This window comes from Dromaius novaehollandiae, unplaced genomic scaffold (genome assembly GCF_036370855.1).
Source record: "Dromaius novaehollandiae isolate bDroNov1 unplaced genomic scaffold, bDroNov1.hap1 HAP1_SCAFFOLD_37, whole genome shotgun sequence".
NCBI classification, from domain to species: Eukaryota; Metazoa; Chordata; class Aves; order Casuariiformes; family Dromaiidae; genus Dromaius; species Dromaius novaehollandiae.
The window spans coordinates 1,139,996-1,167,440 of record NW_026991398.1 but is presented as its reverse complement, the minus strand read 5'-3'; the positions used below and the strand labels follow the sequence as shown (position 1 = coordinate 1,167,440).

At 52.6% G+C, this 27,445-nt stretch overlaps 1 protein-coding gene across 1 annotated transcript; it reads left to right on the top strand.

Annotated features, from left to right (window-relative positions):
- Positions 1-23,006: 23,006 nt before the first annotated feature.
- On the top strand, positions 23,007-23,966 carry LOC135326183 (olfactory receptor 14C36-like). The gene has a single exon (XM_064504034.1). It carries the CDS (start codon positions 23,007-23,009, stop codon positions 23,964-23,966), a length of 960 nt encoding a protein of 319 aa, XP_064360104.1.
- The last annotated feature ends 3,479 nt before the right edge of the window (positions 23,967-27,445 follow it).

The following is a 27,445-nucleotide window of genomic DNA, read 5'->3' as shown; positions in this document are numbered from 1 at the left end:
TCCTTTCGAGTGTCTCCTGAACATTGTGGCATCTCGTGATAGGTAGGAAGACATATCCTGATCCCAGGCAGGCAGGCAGGACAGGCCCACCGAGGCTGCTGGCACGTAGGCAGGAAGACACACCGTGACTGCTGGTACGTAGGCAGGAAGGCACATCATGATCACTGGCAACTCACATGCACACATTCTGGCCACAGATCATAGTTACCACATCATCACTTTCTACCTTAGAGATTCTCTGCTGTCTGACACAGCATCATCCTATCTTGGTCCCCAGCAAAGGATCACCCTACCCAGTGCCTGGCTGTCACCGCTTGGTTGCTCTGTTTGATAACACACATCAGGGTTGACTTGATATCACAGCCACCTGCACATTGCCTTTGCCTACCTGCAATCAGGGCCTCCAACTTTCTGCTCTAATCAGCCTCATCAGTGAGCTGGAGCATGCAACTGTCATCATGTTTGTAGATGACATCTAATCAGGAGGAAGAGGCAAGAAGATTGGGTTAGAGACCTCCTGAGGTCCCTTCCACTCTGAAGGAGTCCAGGATTCTTCCCACTCCCGATATTCTCTTGTTGTTGCCTGGGAAAGGATGCAGGTTCCCTGTGACAGTGGAAATAGACCAGCTTTGTTGTCCTCCTCCAGGCAGAATTATTCAGATGCAGGGCTTCTTGGCAGGAATCCCCAAGACAGCCCTGCTCAATACTTTGCTTTAAATTTCCTTGTATCTTTTTTTCTTTCTTCCCCTTTTAATCTTTTCTCTATTACCATCCTGATCCCTTCCCCCACAATCACCCCACTCCTGCTTACCCTTAACTCTTTGGTGGTGTTTTGGTTTCTTTTTGTTTTTTGTTTTTTGTTTTTGTTCTGTTTTTGTTTTGACACAGGAGGAGCTACAGTCCAGAAGGATCTTGAGGAACTTGGGTGATTCGGATAACAGATACTTTATGAATATTTACAAGAAACGTGTCAAGTCCTGTGCCTAGGTGGAAATAAACCTGTGCATGAGGAGGGGTTGAGGGACCTCAGCTTCTTTATCCTGCTGAAGTGGAGGTAGTAGAGTAGGAGCCTGTGACTGCTTGAAGGGTGGTATCAGAGATGATGGAGCTTTTCTTGGTAGTGGGAAACAGCATGAGAAGGAGAAAAAGCCACAGACAGCAGCTTGTGGGGTTTGGATGTCACATTAGGAAAAGAAAATGTCACTCGTAGGGTAGTGCTGTGGTGCTATAGGATACACAGAGGGAGTCCGAGTTCAGCCCCTGGCCTTGTGTGTCAAGGAAACGCAAGTGAGGACAGGAAGACATCAGGAGAGGTCGGGAGATCCCAGGGTGAGTGCAAGGTGGGGAAGCAGGTTGGGTGTCTACAGTACACAAGGAAACAGGCACAGGTGTGGGAAAGCATAGGACAGCCTGTGGTGGAGATGGCCAAAGGCACTGCCAGGGCTGAAAGCTCTCAATGCAACGAGGTCTTTGTCCTCTTGGCTATGGCTGGTGTCTCTGCCATCATGGCCCACGAGAAGACACCATTCCTTAAAGCACTGTGGCCTTGCTGCCTCCTTGTCCCTTGGGAGCCCAGGAGGTGCCGTATCATGGTCCTGCACTCGGCGTTGCACACCCCCACCCTCACACTGCCCCCAGGAAGAGCCCTGAGCAATGCATGATGGAAAGGATCACCCTACCCAGGGGCTGGCTGTCAGTGCCTGGCTGCTCTGCCTGATAACACACATCAAGGTTGACTTGGCATCACAGCCACCTGCACATTGCCTTTGCCTACCTGCAATCAGGGCCTCCAACTTTGTGCTCTAATCAGCCCCTGGGGAGGCTTTGTTGGTAATGGTCCTCAGTGGGACCTGTTAACGCTCCAAGAAACTTGGGATTTGCTTCTGACTTCAACTTCTTGAGAGGTTTCTTCAGTTTCTTCTCAGCATCTGCAGTTCATGGGCTCAGCACCAAATACACCCAAGGGGTCATTAAAATGCAAAAACACCTAAGGGACCATGCCTCCTTCCATAATTTGCTTCAGTTCTTCAAGTCTTGTGTGGCCAATTGGGAAGCTTTCAGGAGTGCACTGAGATTAGGCAGATTTCAATGAGCACCTGAAAACAAATGATGTCTGCTTCTGAAGTTTTCTTTATTCTTTGGTTTTCAAAATAAGCAATTCTCCAATTCACACTGACCCACGGTGTCTCCTAATGGAGTCTGGGCATGTAGGTCAAGCAGTATTTTTGATAAGAGAAATGTACGGACAACCTTCCTCCCCAGCTCCCCAGTCCTGTCAGTTCCCTCATCAGCCACTGGGGACTGAGATCACTCTGGTTAAAATCTAACCCTTCTCCTCTCAAGTCTGTAGCTGAAGGTTACAGCTCATGTGCGCCAATTCCCACCTGCTTTCCTTAGAGAACTAACTGCAAGCACGCATAGAGGTGTTTTTCTTAATAGCAAACAAACCAAAATAAAATTTGAAACAATTTAATAAAAGATAAAAGACCCTCCTCAACTCTATGCCAAGTCCAAGCTGCCTCCAGTGAGTTCCACTTCCCACAAGACATAACCTTCCTTGAAATGTTCTCGACAGATAGATAGGAAAGGATAGACGAGAAGCAGAACAAAGGATCTGGCTCAAGAGACAATGAGACTGCTGAAAGACGAGGCAAGCTTCAGACTCCCAGAAGCTCAGAGCAGCAACTGGAGAGTTAAGAGGTATCTGAATGATAAAGAGCAAGGGGAGGAGGAAAACTGCCAAACTAAGGAAAGTGCATATGTCCAAAGAGTCTGATGTGAAGATGCCTTTAGAAATGATCAAGTTAATCAGGCCACGTGGAAATATGTGAGAGATCACTGAGATTGCATCCACAGTCAAAGAGACAGAGCAGTGGAAACACAAGGTCAAGGGCAGATCAGTATTTTTTCTCCCACGTCTTCTTCCCTCTTCTTCCATTATTTCATCACATGAAAACACTGACATTAAAATTAGCCAATCATTTGAGCTGATGAAAGTGGGCTCCTATTTTTTTTAATGTTTAAAATAGTTCTTTGCCTTTTCAGGCAGAGCTCAGGTGTCCAACCACAAGCACCCAGTGGCACTTGGAGAGGCCCCGGTGTCTCTGAGGCACCTGCCTGGGCCTGGCAGCTCTCACAGGGGACCTGCGGGAGACCGGAGCCCCTGGGAGCTACAGATGGAGGCTGGGCAGAGGGGACCAGGGCATCTGCAATGGCACCACATGTCCATGACTTGGGGACTGCATCCCACCCCAGCTCTGAAAATCACTTTCCCTTTCAAAAAAAGAAAAAAAGATTCTCCCCAAAAGACCAGAGTATCAAAAAAGAACCAAACAAAACAAGATAATAAGAAAAAGAAAAAAATAAGAACCCAAAGAAGTTTCAAAAGCTGAAAAGGGTATCAAAACATATGTTTTCCTTGAGATAATTTATCCAGTTTCTTTCTTGTTTGATTTCTATTGATAGTTTCTAAAGATTTCTTTTATAATAAGGCCTACACTACTAAAAATATGATTTTTGTGTCTTGCATGAGTCCAGTGCCCCACAAACCACTTCCTGCCCAGGATCATTCTTGCTGCTCCTTGCTCTTTGCACACAGCGAGTCACACCATGAGGTGTCGCGTGCTCACAGCTGATAGAGCAAAGCAGGCTGATCAGCTTCAATAAAATGTTCTATTTATTGATGGCCTAATTTGCACCAATCTAAATGTATCTGTGTTACAGTGATGTCTTAAAGGAGTCCCTACACATCTAGCCACTCTCCCTTCTCATTCCCTGCATGGTCATGAAGTGCGACTCCATTTTAGGCGACAACAGGGATGGGAATTAGCTCACTCGATGCCAGACACCTTCAGCACATGTCTCTGGCTAATCCAGTTGTCTGGACTGCCCTTTCTAGTCGATGGAAATAGACCTCCCACTGAGAGGTCTGGAGATGCTTCTCCTAGTGACCAGCCAATGCTCCAGGAAGGTTCTCATGGTTCCTGGGTCACATTTCCCAGCATCACACAGGAACACAGCTACACAGGGCATCTCAGGCAGCAGTGGCCTCTGTATCTGTCTAGAGCCTTTATGTAAAGCTCTTGTCACTGCTGAAATCTATACAAAAAGAAGCTCCAAGCAAGAACTGAAAAAAATCTTTTTTTTTCAGAACTTCAAATATTCTTTAGCAATTCTAATGACTATTTTCTTTTTTTTGGATTGGCAGCCCCATGTGAATGCACTACAGAAATCATTCTATGTGAGTTCACATGCTTATATATATGTATATGTTCTTGATACACTTCCTGGCAACACTCTCAATGGAGAAACTTTGTTCTGAGAAACTACTGTATTCAAATTGACATGTGTCCTCTCCCTTCCTCTGCCTCTCTTCCTCTGCCTAGTCTCTCTTTACAGAGGCCTCATGGCCCCTCTGCCCCCCACGGAAGTCTCCTGGGGGATCCTGCCAAGCAGATCCTGAATGAGCTGAAACACCTACCAGAATGTCACCCAGACTGCTGTGTCCTCTTGTCCTTTCTATAAGGTCTTGATTGGCTGATCACCTGCTCCAAGGCAAAGCCCTGTGCACTCCAGCCACCCCTTCGCACAGAGCACACCTGCACCTCCTCGCTGTCCCAGCCTGCCTTCCCCAGGAGCCCAGTTTCATGAGGACAAGAAGAGAATCACACCACCTCTCATCCCACCAGAGATGATACATGGGCAGGAGGATGGGGAGAGGCAGGCAAAGGGGACATGGCTGCAGTGTTGACTGTGAGGTCACTTCCACTGCAGCAGCCTGATTGGCCCTCAGCAGATGTGCTGGCCAGCAGGCTTGGTGATGTCACCCAGCACCTCAGAGAGCCCACCCAGCAGCAGTGACAGCCCCGGGGAGGGGAGGGCGTGACACAGGTGACAGGGACCCATCTGGGTGCTGATTGTGAGGGCACCTCTGCTGCAGCCACCCCACCAGCCCATGGCCGGCAGGCAGGCAGGCACGGCTCACGGCCACCCTGCTCAGGACTAGCCCTGTGGAGCACACCTGCCACCAAGCAGTGCACAGCTCCTCACCGAGGTCAGCTCCGAGCCAAGTGTGCTGCCCCCGTGGCCCAGACACACTGTTGACATTATCTGGAGGCTTCCTTTGGCACCTTAACCTTCCCAAAGCAGCACATGATGGATTATTACCAGCCAGAGGGGAATTTTATAGTGTGCTACCAAAAAGGAACCATCTTGCAAGCTCCAATGTGCAGTTTGATGATGGGTGGGTGAGATGAACTGTACAAGGCCTGCTGGGAAAGCCCTGGACCACTCCAGAAGGAACTGACCCTCACTTGCTTTCATCCACACCTCACTGCCAAGAGGGCACCTTTGTCCAAATTAGCCTCAGATCCACACTTGGGATGTCATCTCACAGGGGGTTCACTTGCAAAGAAGAGTCCCCGAGTGAGCTAAGACCCAGGCTGTGCCCGAGCTGATTGGGCAGGAGGTTCGGGAACCTGCAGGCCTCAACCAGCTCAGTGACACATTACAGAATGTGCTCAGCTGAGTTGGACACCTGATCTGTCAGGTCAGAAATGACTCCCTTAGAGCAGAGAGGAGCATGTGGAAAGGCGAGGAACATAATTCTGAGGGACTTGCAAGTTATCTGCACAAAACAACTTCAGCTGTGCAAGCTGGTTCTCAGCTATGACCCATGAAGTATTTCCTGCTGACTTGCAGGCAAGTGCTTGAGCATCACAACTCACTGTAGTCACACATCTGGGAGAAGTGGTTTTACAGGCCAATTATTTTCTGAAGAAATACTTTGTCTTTGGAAGTTTTCCTTATTTTGCCCATTTTAAAAACTAATGACTGTGGCACTGCTACTTGAAAGGGCGCCTCTGAGTGCTCCACTGTGGCAAGACCATTTCCTTGTGAACTGTGTGGGTGAAAAAAGTCCCACATGATCTAAACTGCTCTGAGGCCTCCTGCGAGATGTCAGCCCCTGGATGTCTGGTGTCAGAGCCCAGGGCAGTGCGCAGGGTGCAGGGAGCAGCACAGAGCCCCGAAGCAGCAAGGCCTTCAGCAAGAAGAGCTCAAGATCCGCTCTATAGTTCAGTGGATTGGAGGGGAGTTACTCAAATGGTTAAGTAAGGGCTAATTGGGAGATAATACTGCATTATTAGCAAAGAGTTTCTAGGGTCCTGCCACATGAGAAGAAAAGAGTGTCTGCAACAATTAGCTATATGGGCAGTATCTCCCCATAGCCTTTGCTAATAGGAGGGAGAGGCAACTGCTATGCCTCTAGCCTAAAAAACCTTGTGGTTGGACAGATCCCAGAAGTGATAACTTCAAGAATCTCCAACAAAGAACCCTTTCTGAAAGATGACCTCTTATACTCCAAATACTCTAAGCTCCATATTTCTAGGTATTTCACAGTCTCTGTGGCATATCTGGCTGCAGATCCTGGCAAGAGCTGAGGAAACTCCAGGCCTGAACCTCAGTGCACAGAAGGCAGCAGGCTGCCAGCATCCCTGGCTCTGGCCACCAGGGCAGCCTGGGCCCTGCGAGCCAAGTCACCTCCTCCCCTCCAAGGGCTCCCCAGCTCCCCAGCCTGGCAGCACTCCCCACACACAGCACTGCTCTCTCCAGACACTTCCTCCCACGCAGAGCAGCACCAAGACACAGGGGCCACCACTCGTTCCCACCACAGGGCACCCCACCACTGTGACACACCGCACGACCCGCCCCTCGCCTCATAGAGGGTTGCCAGCCAACACACGCCTCTGCATCAGAGACACACAGGGGACAGGACTAGGCATGGCAGCAGCTAGGGGACCCACAAGGGCCCCCAAACACACAAAGGCCAAGTCTATATCCCTTCACTTCCATTCCTCCAAGGCCTTGGGACAGGGAATTCCTCTGGACATCCATCTCCTGCTAGAACCTTTGCAGCCATTTGATAAGCGTCACACAGGCAAGCGTGGGACTCAGGATGGGACAGCCCACAGAAGAGGGGTTTGCTCTGGGGGGCTCCGCAAGAATCCTGGGAACACCACAGCTGGAGTCACCACACTGTGCGGTTGCTGTAGCCTAGTGGCACACTCTCCAACGACCCCATGATCGCTCAACAAACCTAGTCAGCAAAGGGGAAGTGACACCACAGACTCACACCACAGGCATCTAGGTACCGTGGAATTCTCCACTGAAGGACCTGTTGATTTGCGTACTGTTGTCAGCTGAGCACTGGGTTATCTTTTGGTATGCCTACTGGTATTGACTGGGGCCATACAGCTGTTGTGTAACCATGGCCTGGCACTGTTTGACTGGATAAGGAACTAAGCCCAGGAAGGCTAAGGGAGTAAGCCACATACCTCTGTGTGGACTCGGACTCATCATCAGCTGGCCTGCGGACTCGACAACCCACTCATCAGTGGGGACGACCCTGAGGCCAACTGCCAATGAGAACATGAATCATCCTGGCACAGCTGAAGTGTGGTGAGAATAACCTGGGGAAAACTGTTACCGTAGGGGTGGCCCCATAAGGACAAGAAAAAAGCAAGAATGGTCATTATATCGTGCATCCGTGGCTTAACAGTACGGCTTGGATATACTTTGAGGTTTGTTAATACTTACAGTTTGTAGATAGTTTGGTGTTGCCCAATGTTTGTTATATGTGTAGAACCATTTATCTCTAATAAACTCCTACACTTGACAAGCAATTTCTCTCAAGCTCAGCGTGCCTGGCCTTTGAGGGCCTGAAGCAGAAGTGGCCTCACAAGTACAAACTGCACCAATATGCCTGTGCTGGCCCATGAGGTACTGAGGCCAAGGCACCTCACCATCTGCATCCAAGCCATGGGCCTGATGCTCACCTATGAGGTGCTGAGGCAGAAAGTGACCTCACCATCATCACCAAACCCATGTGCATGTGGCTGTCTCTCAGGTTCTCAAGGTCCTCACCAAGACAACCAGCAGTAACGTACATGACACTGCCCTACCAGGTAGGGATTGAAAAGGGGCCTCACATTAAGCCTTCAAGCCATGTGCCTGCAGCTGCCCTATCAGGTACTGACTCACCGTTGACTTCACAAGTGCAAACGGCAGCCCTGTGCCCACTGCTGACCTATCTCATACTGAGGCACCACTGACCTCACACTCAGCCTCGAAGCCCTGTGCCTGCTGCTGGCTTATCAAGGAGTGAGGCAGAAGCACCTCCCAACCTGCACCAACAGCACTTAGGTGCCTCCCCTGGCCTAGGAGGTGCTGAGGCACAAGTCACCTCACAGGCAGCACCCAAGCCAGGTGCCTGCAGCTTGCCCAGCAGCTCCTGAGGATAAAGGGACCTCACAAGCACATCCCCTCCCCATGGGCCTGCTGCTGACCTATCAGGTACTCAGGCAGAAGGGACCTCCAAGACCACACTGAAGCTATTGAAAGGTTTCCTGCTGATCAGGAGAATGCACAGAGGTGACATCCCAAGAACCTGCACCAACCAAGAGCCTGCTGGGCACAGCCTTTCCTCTACAGGAAGGTGCTCTGCCAAAGGATCTGTCACGGGGGGAGCTGGGAACCTCCACTGGTTCTTCAGGCATGAGACACATCTCTGGGCCAGCCTGTATTTCACAAAACCACACGTGTTGAGGCAGGCTTCTCTGATGCCCTTCACAGAGGAGGTCACCTGGATCACCCTCATGTCCCTTGATGTCACTGTCATCACTCCTTTCATGACACTCCTCTGCAAACAGCTGTCATCTCCTGGCAAGACTCTCTCCAGGTCATGTGACATCTCCACTCTGTCACCCTGGGACCAAATCCCAAAAAGGAACAATTGCACTTGCATTTCCTTTACCATCAAGTCTTAGCTGTGAGCAACTTGTTCTGCAGCACGTATTAAATGACAGCAGGACACCACTTCCATTTATAGGGCCTCGGTAAAGAGACCAGCCCAGGGAGCAGCTGCACTGGAAAGGGTTTCTGACACTGTCACATCAACTCAGCCCTGCACCAGGCATCGACCTCACACCAGACCTCGGCTGTGCCAGCTAGTCTGTAAACACACTGTCTCTGCCCCACAGAGCTGGCCCTTCCGCTAGATACAACCAAGTGCCAGCAAGAAGAGACGGATGCTCGACCCTCGCCACTTGCACACTCCCCGGGCAATGCTTTGCTTGCTGCCTTGGCTCCTCAACCCACACACAGAGGGAAGCTCTTGTGGTGACACCGGGAGGTGGCCAAGGCACTCTGGGCTCACAACCTGTGTGCAAACACTCAGCACAAGACCAGGACCAGAGCTGGCTCCTTGGGCAATGCTGCTGCTTTCAGAAGGAAGGATGCTGCTCCCTGTGGGCACAGCAGCCTGCTGCTTTCCACCCCCACGACCCCACCACATCATGAACCTCCAGCTAGGGACAAGGGTTAGGGCATTTGTTTTTTGTAATAAAGTTACAGACACAACTTGGGAGTCCTGTAGGTCTCCTGAGCCTAAAGTAACCTCTGCCCCTTTCCTTTCGTTAGCTGGACAAGGAGCTTCTGTGAAGGGAGAAAGGGTGCAGAGGCTCTGAAAACGTGGCACCAGCAAGGAGACAGCCCCAGACTGGAGGTCTGGGGAAACACCTGCAATCCTGTGGGAATGGGCTCTGCAGCAGGAACCCGGGCTCCGGAGCTGGGTTTGTGGCACACCAATGGCTGGGTGCCACAGGCAGCCTGGCCCTGGGCACATCTTCACCCCTCACAGAGCCAGAAGCCCGAGAGCTCTGAGAGTTCCTCAGTTCAATCAAAGCAGGCTTTGGGGCACGCAGACAAAGGCACACAGGGGATGCTGGCATTTATTATAAGGGTCTTTGATTCATCCTATACAGCACCACAACCATCTAGGAAAAGGAGGGAGCATTACAGCATTTGCTGAGCAGGCTGGCACCAACAGCATTTGTGGGAGGAGGAATTTGCAGCAGAGCAGAGGTACCAGGAGGGGAACTCACACCCCAGGTGACCCAAAAAAGCCAGATGCATTTACGGCAGCCTTCACATCCATATGCAGCCTCACCTCATTCACTTGCAGCTGGTTCCACAGAGGGCTCACGGTGTTGGCAACACGTTGGGACGTGTTGGTGTCACAGTGAAGGCACCCTGCCTCCATCCTCGGGGACTCTAGGACTGCACTGGGACTCTATATGACTGCAGCAACCTAGGAAGAAAGAATCAGAGGGTTACTGTCAGTTCTGCTGGCCTTGCATTCTCACAACAGCCACGGGCAAATGTCTCCCCTCTATGCTGAGCTGTATTTCTGAGAACGTAACCAGCAGGGCCACCGGAGACATTCTACCTGGCTTTTTGGCACAGGTGAGGCCACGTCTGGATACTGGGTGCCATTTGGGCTCTCCAGTTCTAGAAAGGCACTAACACACAGGAGGCAGTCCAGCCCAGGGACACCAAGAAGGTCAGGGGCTAGAGTACAGGGCATATAAGGAGAGGCTGGGAGAGCTGGGTTTGTTCAGCATCAAGAACAGAAGGCCAAGGGGGATCTTCCTGCTCTGCACAGCAACCCTATGGAAGGTGCAGTGAAAACAGAGCCAGCTTTTCTTGAAGGTGCATAGTAACAGCATGAGAGGCAACAGGGACAACTAGGAGCATGGGACATTCTTCTTAGATGTTAAGAACAACCCTTCTTCTCCATGATGGCAGCCAGACTATGGCACAGGGACCCAGAGAGGTTCCCCAATCTCCATCCTTGGAGAGATTCAAAACTTCACTGGAAAAGGCCTGAAAATACCTCTGCTCCTGGGACCTGCCTCGAGCAGGGTGTTGGACCCCCACCTCCAGATGTTTCTCCCATTGCAGGCTCAAGGAATCTGCTATTCTTAGACTCTACTCCAAAGGGACTAGCAGCTTTGGAGCTGCCACCTCCATGGCTGACCAAGGACAGGAGCCTAAGAGCCACCTGTCTCCCCGAGAGGCCTGACTTCTTGTGAGGTGGCATCTGCACTGCCTCAAGGGTCTGGGCAGGCAAAAAGGGGAGAAGTGGCTCTGACTGCTTTGATTAACTCCCCATCTCTCTGATGGATCAGAATGGATTAAGCTCTGGGAAGGGAAGATGCAGTGAGGGTCCAGATTCAACAGAAAGCCATTAAGGAGCAAGAAGATGACTTTCTGCAGAAGACTCAGTACAATCTCAAAGACTCGGGGAAGCATCAAGAGCTTCACAAACTGCAAGCCTGAACCTTAGCTGACAGAAGCCAGCAAACTGCAAGCATCCCTGGCTCGCACTAGAATGCTCCAAGGCAGTAACATGGTCCCCAATGGTTCCCAGCCCCGGGTCTCCCAGAAGGACACCACGATGGCAGGCTGGGCTCTGGGAGCAGAGCACTGCTCTCTCCACACACCTCCTCCCAAGATGAGCACCAAGACACTGGGGCCACCACCTGTCCCCAAGACAAGGCACCACATCACTGTGGCACCCCAAACCCACTGCCCGACACCTCACAGAGGATAGCCAGCCATCACGCGCCTCTGCAGCAGGGACACACAGGGCACAGCACCACACATGGCAGCAGCTGTGGCACCAAGGGCTCCCAAAACACACGGTGCAGCAGTGACAGCACCTAACCACACCACACCTAGCACACTGATGCCTGCATGGAGGGTGCTCTCTCATTTCCTTGCTGCGGCACAGAAAGCTCACACTACAGCAGGATGCTGGAGGATCTTAAAGAGGCTGAAACTGGAAGGAAGAGAGACTTGGGTTGTGCAGGCCTTGCAGGGCACTCTGGCTGTGGCTGGCCTACTCAAAGCAACTGCTTGTCTGTGAAGATTTGGCACATAAAGGCACCAGCCCCTTGACAGTCGTCTCCCAAGAACACACCTGCCTCTCTCCAAGGACCACCGCTCCACAAGGCCTTCATTTGTCCAAAGAGCTGCCAGCATGTTAACACCCAGCTGGCAACAAGCATGTCCCGCCACTCCTCCACCCTCAGCAAACACGGCTGCAGAGGAAAGTTCTCATGAGGAAAAGCAAATGAGAGGAAAGGAGGGAAAAAGCAGCCTTGGTTCACATCTCAGAGCAAGCAGAAACACTCCCTGCCCTTTAGTCTGGATCCTGCCTGCAGATCCTGGCAAGAGCTTCACAAACTCAAGGCCTGAACCTCAGTGCACAGAAGGCAGCAGGCTGCCAGCATCCCTGGCTCTGGCCACCAGGGCAGCCTGGGCCCTGCGAGCCAAGTCACCTCCTCCCCTCCAAGGGCTCCCCAGCTCCCCAGCCTGGCGGCACTCCCCACGCACAGCACTGCTCTCTCCAGGCACCTCTTCCCGTTCTGAACACCAAGACACTGGAGCCACCACCTACCCCCACCACAGGGCACCCCACCACTGTGACACCCTGCACCCCCACCCCTCGACTCACGGAGGGTGGCCAGCCAACACGTGCCACTGCAGCAGGGACACACAGGGCACAGCACCACACATGGCAGCAGCCAGGGCACCCCCAGGGCCCAAAAACACACACACACACACACACACACGGAAACGTTGCAGCCTGCTGCCCTGGCGGCCAGCTCTGCCCTCCCCTCCCCTCCCCTCCCCTCCTCCCCCCTGTGGAGGGGCGCCATGTTATGGGCGGCAGCGCGGGGCGCAGTGGGGCCTGGGGGCAGCCCGGTGCCATGTGCCCAGGCAGTGCGGGGCCCTGGGGCCTGGCCGCTGCCCCGCAGGGTCTGGGCTCTGCCGCAGGGGCCCCGCGGGGCTCCTGGTTGCCCCACACCTGGGGGCTGTGCTGGGTGCAGGGGAGCAGCCCCGGGGCCGGTGCTGGTGCTGGCCCTGGTGCCAGTGCGGGGGCCCTGGGCATGGCTGGGGTGCCGGAGCCTGCGGGCAGTGTCTTGCTGCCCCAGGGCAGGGCTGGGTGGGGCAGGACAGTATCCTCTGTCCCCTGGGGCCCGGACACCCTGCTCTTGGCAGCCCGGGGCTCGGCAGCCCTCACGCTGCACCCGGCAGGGCTGGGCCGCAGCCAGGCAGGGGCTGCTCTCTGCAGGGCAGGGCTGGGCCCTGGCAGGTCACTCCATAGGGCTGAGGAGCCCATGGGGGCACGGGGCAGTGATGAGGGGGCAGCGATGGAGAGAGCAGCTCTGGGCCTGCCAATGGCTTAGGGCCCGTAGGAGGGCTGGGATAGATGGCCCTGATGGACTCACCCCAGCACTGCCCACTGCTGCTCAAAGAAGAATGCTTGGGATCAGCCAGGGCTTATGGAGTGGCACTGGCACCACTACTTGTTCCCAAGCTGCTCTCCCAAACAGGCTGTCTTCTAGGTGCAGAGGTTTGACCCCATATTTGCAGGAGGACAGGGGCTGTAGCCATCTGAAGATGGCATCTCCTTGCCCAAAACATGCTCTGCCAAAATGAAGGCAGAAGAGGATCCATGGGGAAGAACAGAGGTTCTCCCAAACAAGCAGACTACTAGGATTTCTTACAAGGTGAAGGATCCATTTCCAGCAAGGGCATTTCCAGAAGGCTCTTGAAAGCCCCATGGAACTGCAGGCCACCCCAGCCTCTGGGATGCAGCACCCCTTTCCTCTCAGAGCCAGATCCCAAAGGGGGACCCACTCCCAGGGAAACCTGGACCTGGATTGCCCCCACCCCCACAAGATCCTGGGGGCTTAGGGCCAAGCCCCAGGACCCAGGAGTCCTCGCTGCCACATTGTCCCTCCAGCCAGTCAGGACTCTACAACAAGGCTCTGTTGGCAACCCACAGCCCTGTGCAGCCACTCCCACAGCCCGGGATCCACAGCCCTTTTTGCAGTTGACAGTCTCTGTGCAACCCCTCAGGAAGGAGCTCCCAAAGCCCTTACCCTTGATGGAGAGCTGCAGGAGAGTTGGGAAGAAGAAACTGTGGTCTGGGCTGATGGTGGTGGTCCATCAGTCCTCCATCCTGCTTGTCCCTTTGCCCCTGTCTCGCCTCTTCAGACGAGGAGGAAGGACGCTCTTCCTGTCTCATTACACAAAACTCTCTGATGTGCCCCTGTTCCTCTGCCTGTTGGTGAGGGGCCCCAGGGTGGCTCCCATCCCCTCTCCTTGCCACGGAGTGGCTCCAAAGGGCAGTGGCAGGCAGCACATGAGCGGTGCCCGGCAGTGACCAGGCCTTGCAGGGAAGTGAGGGTACCCCTGTGACACCGGGGAGACCTCTGTGTGACATGGCACATCCCACTGTGACCTCAGCTCGTATCATCTGGGGACTCGGGAGGTCACTGCCATGGAGATGGCACAGCCAGGGAGAGAGCAAACAGATTTTTCCTCACAACCTGGAAAGCAGTCACTTCCCTTCACCCCAGTCATTTTCCAGAACTTGCTCATAAATCCTTCAGGAATGTCTCCAGATGGTGTCAAAGGCTGTGAAATATCTCAAATGGGGCACTGGAGAAGTCACTTCCACAACCCTGCACTGACAGGTCTCTGCACTGGGCAGACCTGTGTGGGAAGCCAGGGCTTCAGGGCTGGTTTAAGGTTTGGCATTTTTCAAAGCCAGGATCAAAGTCATGTGGGATGAAACAGCACAAAGCGTGGCCACAGGCTGAGATGCTTTGGTGAGCTTCAAACCTGGTTTCTGTTGTGGGTCGCTGTTTTTGTCAAAGTAGGATGTAGGACAATATGGGAGAGGACATGGCCTTCCTCCTTTAGGCACCAAAGTTTTTAGAAGTCCTCGGCAAGGTTCCTCCATCTGCAGTGCTGAAGATAGAGAGAATATGCCAGAGAAGAGCAAACGTTCCCTTAACACACCTCATCCATGGGGCTTTCTCCAGGACCCTGGTCCCTGCCAGGCTCCAAAGCCATGGGCCAGCCCAGGTAGCAAATTTGGGGGTTTTCCCATCTCCCATGAATTTTGCCCTGCTCTCCTTTTGGCTGAGCCTGGGGAAAGCTGTTTCTCATCTTTGACGTGAGTTGGTCCATGGGCTTTTCTGTGTCACCTCAAGGTAGTGCTTCTCCCTTGAGTACATTCCCTGGCACCCTGGACCCCCTCCAGGACATTGTCTCACTTGGGGGATGTGCAGCCCTGGCATCCTGCATCTCCCACATTTTTGACCCTGGGCATCTCAGGACATGCCCACACACAGCAGTGCTGCTGTCCAGGCTCCAGTGCAGAGCCTGTAAGGTGGTGCAGTGCCTCAGGACCTGCATTTGGGCTCATTCAGAAGTTTGTGAGGTGACCAGCTCCCACCTTTGCAAATCTTGCAGAAGGGGGACTCCATCCCCCTTGAATACTGTCAGAGATGGGGCTTTCCAAGTCCCTGCAAAAGGAAGGACTTGTTTGCTTCTTTGGGTTGCTTATTCAGCCTGTGGCACCCTCTCTGTGACGCTGTGAGCCCAACTGTTGAGCCCAAGGTCTCTGCCCTTTCTCTGCCCTGTCTCCTGGGTGTCTTCTCTGTGCACCAGGGCCATGGGAAGTGTTGCTTTAGAGAGCTCACTTGAAGCTGTGACACATTGTGGAGCTGAAGGCCTGATGGAGACTAGTCTGGGATGTGGCCATGCCCCCGCACCCCCTCCTGCTCCTGGCCCCAGGGTCCAAGAAGGTGTCTGGGGAGAGCAGGGGGTTTGGTGTGGGTGGGATGGGTTTCCCTTGACATGCCTGAGTCCTGCCTGGGTTGCTCTGAATGCCCAGGAAAATCCCTCTTCTCTAGCAGCTTGCATAGAGTGTTTTCCAGACTTCTGTACAAAAACACAGCCTGGTCTGGGATCCCCAAGAGCAGCACAGCCCCTGGCACAACCCAGGACCACCAGGAGCCACGTGGCTCTCTCTCGTATGTCCACATGTCCTGATTAAATTAACATCCCCTTTACAGCACACTATCCGGGCACTGTAACATTGCAACTCCTTTCATCACTCTGTTCATTCCCATACCCAGCTGCTGATTTCCATTTCCGTGAGTTTAAAGCTTGCTCTTTCAGTAGTTTGTTCCTCTTGGGAACAAAAGTCCCCCAAGACAGTGAGACCCTGATGTCTACTCATAGGCCTCAGTGGCAGAGACAACAGCTATAGGGGACAAAGACATCAGGTCTGTCGGAGGCTTTCAGCCTGTTTCAGGCAGTTGGCCTTCCTTGCTGCCCGGGCACACTGCTGTCTGACTAACTTGCCTACTAACTTGTATGCAAGTTTACTGTGGGAGAAAGTGTCAAAAGCCTTCCTAAAGTCGAGGTACACAGTGCTTTTAACACAGAAGACCATCAGGTTGGTGAGGCATCATTTCCCCTCAGTAAATCTATGCTGACTGTTCCCTGTCACCTTCTTCTCCTTTGTTTACCTAGAAATGGGATCAGAGAAGACTCGGTCCATGACACAGGGACCTTGGGAGGTTTCTTGTCCAACCTACTGCTCACATGGTGATCAACACTGAATTCAAAACAAGCTTCTTGGGACTTAGTTCAACAGAGTCCTGAAAGCCTGCGAAAACAGAGAGTCCATAACCTCTCTGGATCCTTCTTCAAATGCTTCGTTATCCTCAGTGAATTTCCTTGCTTATAGCCAATTTTGACTGCACTTGTGTCAGCTTATACTTGTTGCCTCTCATTGTGCTGCCAACTCAGCAAAAGCCTGGTTCTTTATTGATGATAACCTTGAATTGGAAAGCTACTATGAGTTCACTCTAAAGCCTCTCCCTCTCCAGGCTGAACAAGGCCTGTTCCCTCAGTGTCTCCTCACAGGGCAAGTGCTCCAATGCTGACCACCTTGGAGGCCTGCCACTGAGCTCACTCCAAGTGATCAGCAGTGTTCTTCTACAGAGGGCCCCCATGGATGCAGTATCTGGAAGTGCTCTAGCGAGTGTTGAGTAGAGGGCAATAATCACTTCTCTTGATCTCCTGGCTGTGCTCTCCCTCAGGCAGCCCAGGATGCTGTGGCCTCCATTGCTGCCAGGGCATGCTGCTGGCTCATGCTTAGTTTGCTGCCCACAAAGACTCCCACGTCCTTTTCTGCACTGCTGCTGCCCAGCTGGGCACTGCTCAGCTGTATCACTGCAGGGTGTTGGTGTGTCCCAGGTGCAGGGCCTGGCATTGGTTTTGGTTTTGAATTTCACAAAGTTCCTGACAGCCCATCCCTCCTGCCTGCTGCGGTCCCTCTGAATGGCAGCCCTTGGGCTTATGACTGTTTTCCTGATGAGGTGCCACCTGCAAATGTGATGAGAGCTGTGTCCTCCAGGTCACTGATGAACCTGTTAGACAGGACAGGTCCCAGTATAGAGCCCTCCGTCCTCCACTTGTCACTGGCTTCCCGATAAAGCCTGACCCATTCATAAAAACCCTCTGAGCTCGATCATCCAACCAGCTTTTCACGCCTCTGGTTGTCTACTCAGCCTATCATAAGGCCTTATTTGTATCCAAGAATATAGTGTGAGACAGTGTCAAACACCTTGCTAAAGTCATGGCAAATGACAGCCACTACTCTTCTCTCCTCCACAAGTGCAGGTCTTCTATCACAGCAGGCAATTAGGTTGCTGTGGAATGATTGAACCTCAGTAAATCCATGCTGAGTGTTCCCAGGCACCTTCTTCTCCCTCTTGTGCCCAGAAATGTGATGCGGGAGGATTCACTCCATGAAACACTCCTCACTCAAATGAGGCTGAATGGCCTGCAGCTTCTTGGAGTGTCCTTGTGGCCTTTCTGAAGATAGGCAAAAAATATTCCTTCTGCTCGTTGGGACCTCCCTTGATCTCCACAGCCTTTCAAAGATGATAGAGACTGGCCTTGTGGCAATAGCGGCCAGCCCTCTCAAAGTCCTCAGATGCAGCCCATCCGGTCCCATAGACTTTTGTGGGTTGAGTTCTTGCAAGTCATCTCTCACTGAACCCTCATCCACCTTTGGTTGATTTTTTTCCTCTGGAGCATGGACTATGGCCCAACAACCCGGGAGACTTTGCTGGTGAAGACTGAATCCAAGAAGGCACTGAGCTCCTCAGACCTACCCGTGTCTTCTGTTACTAGATTCCCTGCCCAGTCCAGCAGTGAGCCAACATTTTCCTTTATATTCTTCTACTGTAACTGAACCCTTAGCAGCTCTTCTTCACGCTCTTGATGTTCCCTGCAATTGTCAGTCCTAGGGGAACTTTGGCTTCCCTAACACTATCCCTGCTTTGCTGGACAATATTTTTGAATCGCTCCATTGCAGCCTCTCCCTCCTTCTGCTTCCTGCATGCTGCCTTATTGCCCTGGGGCTGAGGTATGAGTTCCCAATGCAGCCAAGCCGATCTCCCGAGATGTACATTAGTTTTACTGAGTATTGGGATGGACCATCCCTGTGCGTGGCAGATGCTGTCCTTAAAGACCTGATGGCTTTGCAGAGCTCCTGGTCCCTTCAGAGCTGCCTCCCTTGGGATCCACCAGTCCCCTGAACAGGCCCAAGTCTGCTCCTCTGAAGTCCAAGGTCTGCACTCTGCCACTATCTTTCCTCACTCCACTGAGGATCTGGAACTCTACATTTTCATGGTCACCGTAGGCAAGGCTGCCACTGCCTGTCCCATCCCTGATCAGTTCCTCCCTGTTTGAAATTTCCAGATACAAGAAAGTATCATGAGTATTGTCCCATCATACACATGTGCTAAGAAGTTCTCCCTGATGTCCTCCAGAAACCTCCTGGCCTGCTTGCACTCTGCTGCTTGCCCTTCCAGTTAACATCTGGGACATGAAAATCACCACCACCACCACCCTAAGAACCAGGGCCTGTGATCCACAGACTTGTTCACATTGCTTAGACTGCAGCCAAGCACTCACCGAAAGCCTTGCTTCTTCCATGGAAGAGCTCCACACATCTGAGCTGCCCCTTAACACAAAGGGCATCCCCCCTCCCCACTGTCCCTGACAGTCTATCCTGAGGAGCTTGTACCCTACAAGGAGAGCCCTCCAGTCATGTGGGTGATCCCACCACATCTCAGTTCTTCCAATGATGTTGCAGTCCTGTGACAGCTTGTGCTCCTGGCTGTGCCCCAGGCTGCAGGCATTTGCATCTATTTGGGCTACAGAGCCTGAGCTGTGGCACAGAGAACAGATTGGCCATGGTGAGACCTGTTACCAAGAGCCAAGGACACTGTGTGTGCAATGGCCCCACTTCAGAGCAGAAACATGCTGCCATAGATAGCAGGTGGCAATGTAATGGTGAAAGGAGGTTCCCACTAAGAGAGCAAACCTTGCAGTGCCCAAGGCCAGGAAGAAACAGAGCTGGGCTGTGCGAGAGGGGTTTGCTGCCTTAGCCGACTCTGCAGCAGTTTGGGGCCTGTGGCAAAGGTCAGCTGATCTCCAGGCAGGACAAGGTGTCACTGAAGAAAGTCCCTGGGCCTGAACAGCTTGTGATCCAGGCACCCTGTGGATATCATTAGCCCATTCCCTGTTCATAACATCCAGGGATGAGAAGAGGTTCAGGGAGAGGAGAGCAAGAGGGTTTGAGAGTGCAGAGACTACAGCGAAGACCTTGGTATGATGGGCCTCCTGTTTATGCAGCACACTTGAATGTAGCTGGGATGGACTTGGCCTAAAGGCAGTGGTGGGATCCAGTTGTTTGGGCACAGGTAGGGAACCCAAGATGCCCTGGGGCACTTGCCCAGCACCACTCCAAAGAGGCATAGTTTTCCTGCAGGTGCCATGCTGTATGTGCTAGAGACGTGTGGTTGTGTTAGACATCCCAGGCATGGAACATGGCCCTGCCTACGGACATGTCTGCACTGAATTCTGTTAGCTTTTTGGGCTGTAGAGGTCTGCCTGTGTCTCTGCTTCATAGTGAGTGGAGCTCTAGTAGTAGCAGTAGGCATCCAGTGTCATTACAGATGGCCAAGGAAATTCCCCATCTGGCCCCCACCTGATGCTCCAGAAGGATGGGGGTCTCATAGTCACTCAGCCAGAGCAAGCAGACACTGGCACAGGGCTGGGACTACCTCTGTTTCTTCAAGTGTTACAAGGTGTTTGTGTGTGAGCAACTAACTCATTCTCCCTCTCCAGTAATTATAATGGGCGCTTAGACAAGGATCTTACTTGCAGACCTCTATGTTGTGCTCACTTCAGTTTTGGCAAGGGGAATCCCACCTCCTGTGTGTTTGTGGAGTTCACAGGAGGGATCTGAATCCCACTCTAGCCCAGGGGCTTCTAAACCAGTGTGTGATGTCCAGATTGACTCATCTGAATCAACACCTGAAACATGTGTCAATGACCTCCCTTCTTGTCCCTGTCTAGGTGTCCTGCCTAGTGAAGGGATAGGAATAGGGGCTTCCAGAGTGGGACATTTCTACCTATCATAGATAGTCACCCTCTGATGAAACAAGCTGCAATGCTGGAATCAGTTTCTCTCCACTCTTTAGCAAAGGACAATAGGCGATTATTTTAGTTTACTGCAGTGAACATTTCCCAGGAGGAGGGAGCACAAGGGACAGAGAAATTCAGGCCTTCAGTTGGGCCCCTGCTCCTGAGTGGGGCCAGGCTCCTGGGATGGAGGGAGCTCATGGCAACCTGGCAGCACTGCCCAGAGACAGCTGTGTGCAGGAGCAGCTCCTCTGCCAAGAGCAGCAGGGCTGCGGGCACTGCCTGCTGCTGCTGACATGAGATGAGAGAAGACAGGGAGAAGTGGAAGGCAGTGTGGAGTGGGAGGACAGAGGAGAGCTGCTTGTGGGGGAAACCATCACAGCCTTTGACATGGTAAGTCTCTGGCTGTACAGCAATATTATTGAGGTTCCTGGAGGGATCTTCTGAACCCAGCCCATCCCATGACTGATAGGCTTTTTAAGAATTGCTCTCCCTGGTCTTCTAGTGCATAGGAGGAGGAGATCCTTTAGAGCAGGGATTCCCTGCCTCAGCATCAAAGGGACAGGGCATGCTGCTCCCTTCTCCCAGGGGCAGCTGCATGGGGGTGAAGCTTGAGTGTGCCCTCATGTCTGTGCAGGGCTGCAATTCAGAGAAGTTCAGAGCAGTGATTCTGCTGCCTGTGAGGGTCAGCACTCAGCCTGCCCAGGGAGCTCCCCATGGCACTGCAGGGAGAAGCTCTGGGTGAGAGGAGCGACCCAGCAGGGCAGGTTTATTCTCCTGCTGAGAGGGTGCTGTGTGGATCAGGACTGCTGACAGCTCTAGGTCAGGCACAGCACATGTTCTAGGAACCTTTTCAAGAGGAATATCAGGAGAAGGGCTTCTTGAAAGAGAAGGAGCTTTCCTTCTGGTATCTGCACTTTCAGTTGCCTAATTTTGGCAGGGAGAAAAAAAGAGTTTTCTGCTTTCACAAGGAACTGGGACTCCTAAACCTTCACTCCAAGAGATGAACAGGTCTGTGAGAAATCTCATCAAGCTGCTTTAGCCTCACCTTAGTCTACAGACAGCATTAGCATCACCTTTGTGGCCTCATGGGAGTTTATCTCACTTGCTGCTTAGGACCTGCATGCACAGAGATGCCCCTGGCAAGTGCCCTGTCCCAGGAGGTTTCTGTAGGGCAGAACTGAGCACACAGAGGGTGGGAAGGGGTCTGGGAGCACTGACCGGGAAAAGCTGTTGGGACAAAGCAAGAGCTGCCAGCAGGGACAGTGCCAGGCAGCAGAGATGGGCAGGGAATGAGAGGGAACTGCCAACAGAATCATCATGGGAGAATGGATTTAGGCAAGTCATGGTCAGTACTTTTGATGCTGATGTCTTCCTCTGAGCAAGTCCCCCATGTCTCCTCTCCCACCCAGCCGAGCCTCTGCCCTGAAAGATATGGAGTCGAGGGCATGAGCCATCTCCTCTGCAGCCAGACGTCTGGCAGAGGAGAGAGGCCTCTCTCTTGCCACAGGCCAATTTTATGCTGCCTGACAAAGCAGCTGAGAGCGACTGCCCTGCAATGTCACCATCCATGAAGTGGCATGCCCACCTGGGTAAGGCTTTCCTGAGTTCCTGTCTATCTCTCTTTTTCCTTGCCTCCCTTGGCAGCAGGATCATGGGGTTGCTCCTTCTTTCTCCTCCTGTCCACACTGCTCCTGTTCTTGCTCTCAGGTCTCAGGGGTGGGGTTCAGACATCAGCATTGCAAGTTGTGCAACAGAGGGCTCTGCATGGCAGTGAGGTTTCCCCAGCCCCTTTCTGACCTGTGGAGCTCTGGGGTTGGGAAATGAGCTGACTCTCCCTTAAGCAGAGCCCATCTTCAGTCCTAATGGTCCTTTTACTGTTTCCCTGTTGGGTCCTGCCAGGCTGCGAGCTGCCCTCTAGAAAGGCACAGCTGTCTCATAGCATCTCTGTGATGTCTGAGAGAAAAAAGAAGAGGGTGCAGAGATGCTGAGAGTATGGAGACTGTGGTGGGAGGCTGTATATGGACATCTGAAAAGAGCCCTGTGTGTCCTTGGCTAGAAGGGGAGTGTGGAGACCTCCGTCTGGTGCCTGGAGAAAGGCAGAGAAGGTTGGAGATCTGCACTTTGACACTGGATTTGTCTGCTCTCAGCAGTGGCCAATTTCTTTTTAGGATAGCACATGAGTGTGATTGTCCATGAGCTCGAAGAGTTGCAAGCACAGGACAGCTGGAAGCAAGAATAATAAACAGACTAGTTGTCCTCACTCTATACAAAGGGACAGTAAATCTGTTTTTCTCATGACTCACAGTAGAAATGCCAAGGATTTCTTCTTTGAGGAACAATCCCCAGGGGTGACAAGGACATCTAATAGAAAATAAACACCATTTAAAAATCCCTAAAACTGTGTTTCTCAATGCTACTTCTCTATAATACAGAGTGAATATGCTGAAAAGCTCTTGCACATGACGGGTGGATTTCACCTGGCAGAAACTGTGAATGTCAGAGCTAGTCACCCCCATTCCCCCGTTCCCACTCCTGCACAGCAGGACTGACTCCTCTGGAGCCCACAGGCAGAGGCCCCTGCTCCTCACAGCAGCACACTCAGCCGGTGCAAAGTGGAGCTCAAGTAAGGCAGCTGCACAAAGATCCTCTCAGTAAAGAGAGAGGCAATGTGGGAGGCTGATTGAAAACTGCAACATTTTTTGGTGGGGGGGAGGTGGCCTGAAAATTCCCTCCTAACTTCTGAATGTCTTTTCTTCCTTTGACAGTCCCCCATGCCCAGAGATAGCAAAATGTCCAACAGTAGCTCCTTCAACGAGTTCCTCCTCCTGGCGTTCACAGACACGCGGGAGCTGCAGCTTTTGCACTTCGCGTTCTTCCTGGGCATCTACCTGGCTGCCCTCCTGGGCAATGGCCTCATCATCACAGTCGTAGCCTGCGACCACCACCTCCACACCCCCATGTACTTCTTCCTCCTCAACCTCTCCATCCTCGACCTTGGCACCATCTCCACCACTGTCCCCAAATCCATGGCCAATTCCCTGTGGGACACCAGGGCCATTTCCTACTCGGGATGTGCTGCTCAAGTCTTCCTGTTTGTCTTCTTGTTAGCAGGAGAGTTTTCTCTCCTCACAGTCATGGCCTATGACCGCTACGTTGCCATCTGCAGACCTCTGCACTATGGGACCCTCATGGGCAGCAGAGCTTGTGTCAAAATGGCAGCAGCTGCCTGGGGCAGCAGTTTTCTCAATGCTCTCCTGCACACTGCTAACACATTTTCAATACCACTCTGCCAAGGCAGTGTTGTGGACCAGTTCTTCTGTGAAATCCCCCAGATCCTCAAGCTCTCCTGCTCAGACTCCTACCTCAGGGAAGCGGGGCTGCTTGTGGCTACTCTTTCTGTTGTCTTTGGGTGTTTCATTTTCATTGTGGTGTCCTATGTGCAGATCTTCACAGTTGTGCTGAGGATCCCCTCTGAGCAGGGCCGGCACAAAGCCTTTTCCATGTGCCTCCCGCACCTGGCCGTGGTCTCCCTGTTTATCAGTACCTCATTTTTTGCCTACCTGAAGCCCCCCTCCATCTCCTCCCCAGCTCTGGATCTGGTGGTGTCTGTTCTGTACTCGGTGGTGCCTCCAGCAGTGAACCCCCTCATCTACAGCATGAGGAACAAGGAGCTCAAGGATGCCCTGCGGAAAGTGATTTCATGGACATTTTTCAGTAGTGGTGACATTGCCATTGCTCTCCAGAAATGACTCCTCCTGTGTCCCATACCAGGACTGATCTTTTTTTGTTCACTTTAATTTTATTATCACTATTATTACTAATATTAGTAGTATTTGTAATCATGTTGCTGCACAAATGCTTGGGTTCATTCCACCTTTATTGACACTGCTCTATCTCCCCTGGTGCCCACATAACATTTTGTCCAACACTAGGTCAGAGCTGACTCCCTCACAGTATCTCTGAATTAAAGTAGGTTCTTTCTGGTGTAGAGCTTGAAGGCTGGCTCTTCTTCCAAAGCTCATGTCAAGCATAGGCCCAAGGAACTGCCCCCCAAAATGGCCTACTGCGCATTGTTCTCCGTGGGTTCAGGAGCAAAAAGCTCGTAATCATGTAATGATCTGTTAGAGACTAAGGGCTGGATTTAGGACTCACCCATTGGTGTCCAGTGGCAGTGGAGGGGATGAATACTCATGGATTTACATACCTGGAAGAGGTGTGCCACATTTTAAGTCACAGTATCAGACGTCCATCCTTCTGGAGGGGAAGATGGAGCTGCCAGGAGAGCACAGGGGATCTCTTGGGACAGCGTGTGCCTGGGGTGGGCAGTGAGAGGAGTCTCACAAAGGGAGAGATCCTCCAAGGTGGAGTCACCTAAAGGTAAAGTGCTAAAGCCTGGTATCCGTGGGCAAAGGAGGCCTCTGCAATGCCAGGAGAGGCAGTGAGGAGCCAGCTGGCACAGGGAAGGGAGACTGGAGACTGATTTACGTCATCGCCAATGAAATACCAGGGGCAGGATCTAGAGGCACCCCTAGACACAGCTAGCACCCTTGGAAATGCTCTGTAGTCCCTCCGAGCATCTGCCACATCCGCATCCCCCTGCAGGGATTAGAGGACCTGATCCTCATTTGGTTGGGTCTGCTTCCCACCCTGACCAGCATGGCCACTACAGAGTCACCCCATGGTCCCATGGCCTCACAGACTGCTCACTCTGCAGAGCAGCAGCACCAGCTCAGGGCCCTGCAGGAGAACAGGGGCAGAGGTGTGGGAATGGCCAGTGTGGGGGGATGCTCCTAGCTCCCTCTCCCCCCTCCCATCTGGTGCCAGTTAGAAGCAGTCTGCATTGCTGTGCTTCAGACTCCAAAAGGGAGGATGGCAAGGCTTTGAGATAAGGCCTGCTTGGCATTGGGAGGATGTCAAAGCTTTGAAATAAGACCTGCTTGGGCGCCAGGACCCTGAGAAACCAACCTCCTCTCACTGCCGGGACAGTGTTAATTAGGGTGGTCTGGACTGTTTCTTCCTCCTCAGGACCTTGGGAGATAACACCTACTCTCACTGCTGGGGCAGCGTTAATCATTGCGGACTGGAATTAACTCCTTCTCACCCAAGCTATGGGATCTCTCCTTGGGACCACCCCTGCAAGGGTAAAGCAGTCATTTGCAGTCACTCAAACTCCTTTCTCCAGTGCCAAAGAGTGCTCAAGGCAGCTAGCCTGCCATTGGGGGTGTTCGGCTATTCCCCCTGCCCCATGACTGTGGATGCGATCATCATAACAACAACGGAGGAGTTGAACCCTGCAGCAGCCAAGAGCTAGGAACTGCGACTGCGTGAAGAGAACTGCAACTGGCCTAGCGACTCCACCTGCACCTTCCCCTGAAGGGTATAAATAGGTTGGCCCCACAGGCTGTCTTTGGCTCTTTGTGGGTGACAGCAGGTCTGCCAACTTGCAGATCCCCTCAGGACAGGGACGCCCTCCCACAGTTACTTCCCTGGGATTGACTTTACGTTGGCTGCTCAGGCAACGCATGGGTAAGAGTGCACATTGGCCGCTCAGGCAACGCATGGGTCAGATCAATGAGGACTGGAAAATAAGTATTCTAGTTGAATGAAGTTCCTGCAGTAAATCTCCTTCCTCCCCTCCTCCCCTCCCTCACATGACACGAAACCCTCACAGTCTGGGACTGTAAAGATAGTCAGTCGTCCTGTGACATGGCCTCACTGCTAAATGGGACAGGGAATCTTGTAGCAGCAGATGCAGAGAGGTCTGAGGAAATCAAGCCCTTGTTAGCTTCCGTTTCCACAAGCAAAGTCTCCTGGGCTGTTGGGCCTTGAGTCAGGACTCCAGAGGAGAAAAAACAGCCAATGGTGGATGAGGTTAGTGAGGGATTCCTTGTGAGAACTCAAACTACACAAGTCAGGGGGGTTGGATGGGCTGCATACGAGGATGCTGTGAGAGCTGACTGCTGTCACAGCAAGGCCACTCGCTATCATCTTTGCAAGGTTGTGGAGATGGGGTGAAGTCCCAATGACTGGAGAAAGGCAAATGTTGCATCCATCTTCAAAAAAGGCCACAAGGACAACCTGGGGAGCTGCAGGCAGTGCAGCATCACTTTGGTGAGGAGTGAGTCATGGAATGAGTTCTCCCAGATCACATTTCTGGGCACATGAAGGAGAAGAAGGTGCCAGGGAACACTTAGCATGGATTTACCCAGGGTAAATTATGCCAACCTGATTGCCTGCTATGATTAAATAACTGCATTTGTGGATGGAGAAGAGTAAATGTCTTTTCGTGGACTTTAGCAAGGTGTTTGACACTGTCTCCCTCAATATTCTTGCACGCACGTTAGAACGCTACAGGCTAGAGAGTAGACAACCGGATGGGTAAATAGCTGCTTGGATGGTCAGGCTCAGAGGGCAGTCCTGTTTACACACAGGAGGCAACAGTCATCATGCTTGTATATGACCCCAAACTGGAGGTGGATGGGGCGGGGGTAGGGGGGAGTCATATGCTTGAGGGCTGCCACTCAGAGGGAGCTAGACAGGCAGGAGGAATGGGCTGTCTGGAACCTCATGAAATTCAACAAGGACAAATGCCAGGTCTTGCGCCTGGGAGAAACCAACACCCCACAGTGTTACAGGCTGGGGCCTGAGTACTTGGGGAGCGGCTCTGTGGAAAAGGACCTGAGGGTCCTGAGGGACAGGAGGCAAAACATGAGCCACCAGCGTTCCCTTGCAGCAAAGGCGGCCAGAAGCATCGTGGGCTGTCTGAGCAGGAGCATAGGCAGGAGGTCAAGGGAAATGTCACTCGTAGGGTAGTGCTGTGGTGCTACAGGTCACCCAGAGGGAGCCTGTGATCAGCCCCTGGCTTTGTGTTTCAAGGAGAAGCAAGTGAGGACAGGGAGACATCAGGAGAGATCAGGAGATCCTGGGGTGAGAGCAAGGTGGGGAAGCAGGTTGGGTGTCTACAGTACGCAAGGAAACAGGCACAGGCGTGGGAAGGCATAGGACAGCCTGTGGTGGAGATGGCCTGGGGCACTACCAAGGCTGACACTTCCCAACACAGCGAGGTCTTTGTCCTCTTGGCTATGGCTGGTGTCTCTGCCACTGAGGCCCACGAGAAGACACCATTCCTCAAAGCACTGTGGCCTGGCTGCCTCCTTGTCCCTTGGGAGCCTAGGAGGTGCCGTATCATGGTCTTGCATTTGGCATTGCACACCCCCACCTGCACACT

Coding starts and splice junctions, on each gene's coding strand:
- LOC135326183 (XM_064504034.1), top strand. CDS start 23,007: ATGTCCAACAGTAGCTCCTTCAACGAGTTCCTCCTCCTGGCGTTCACA.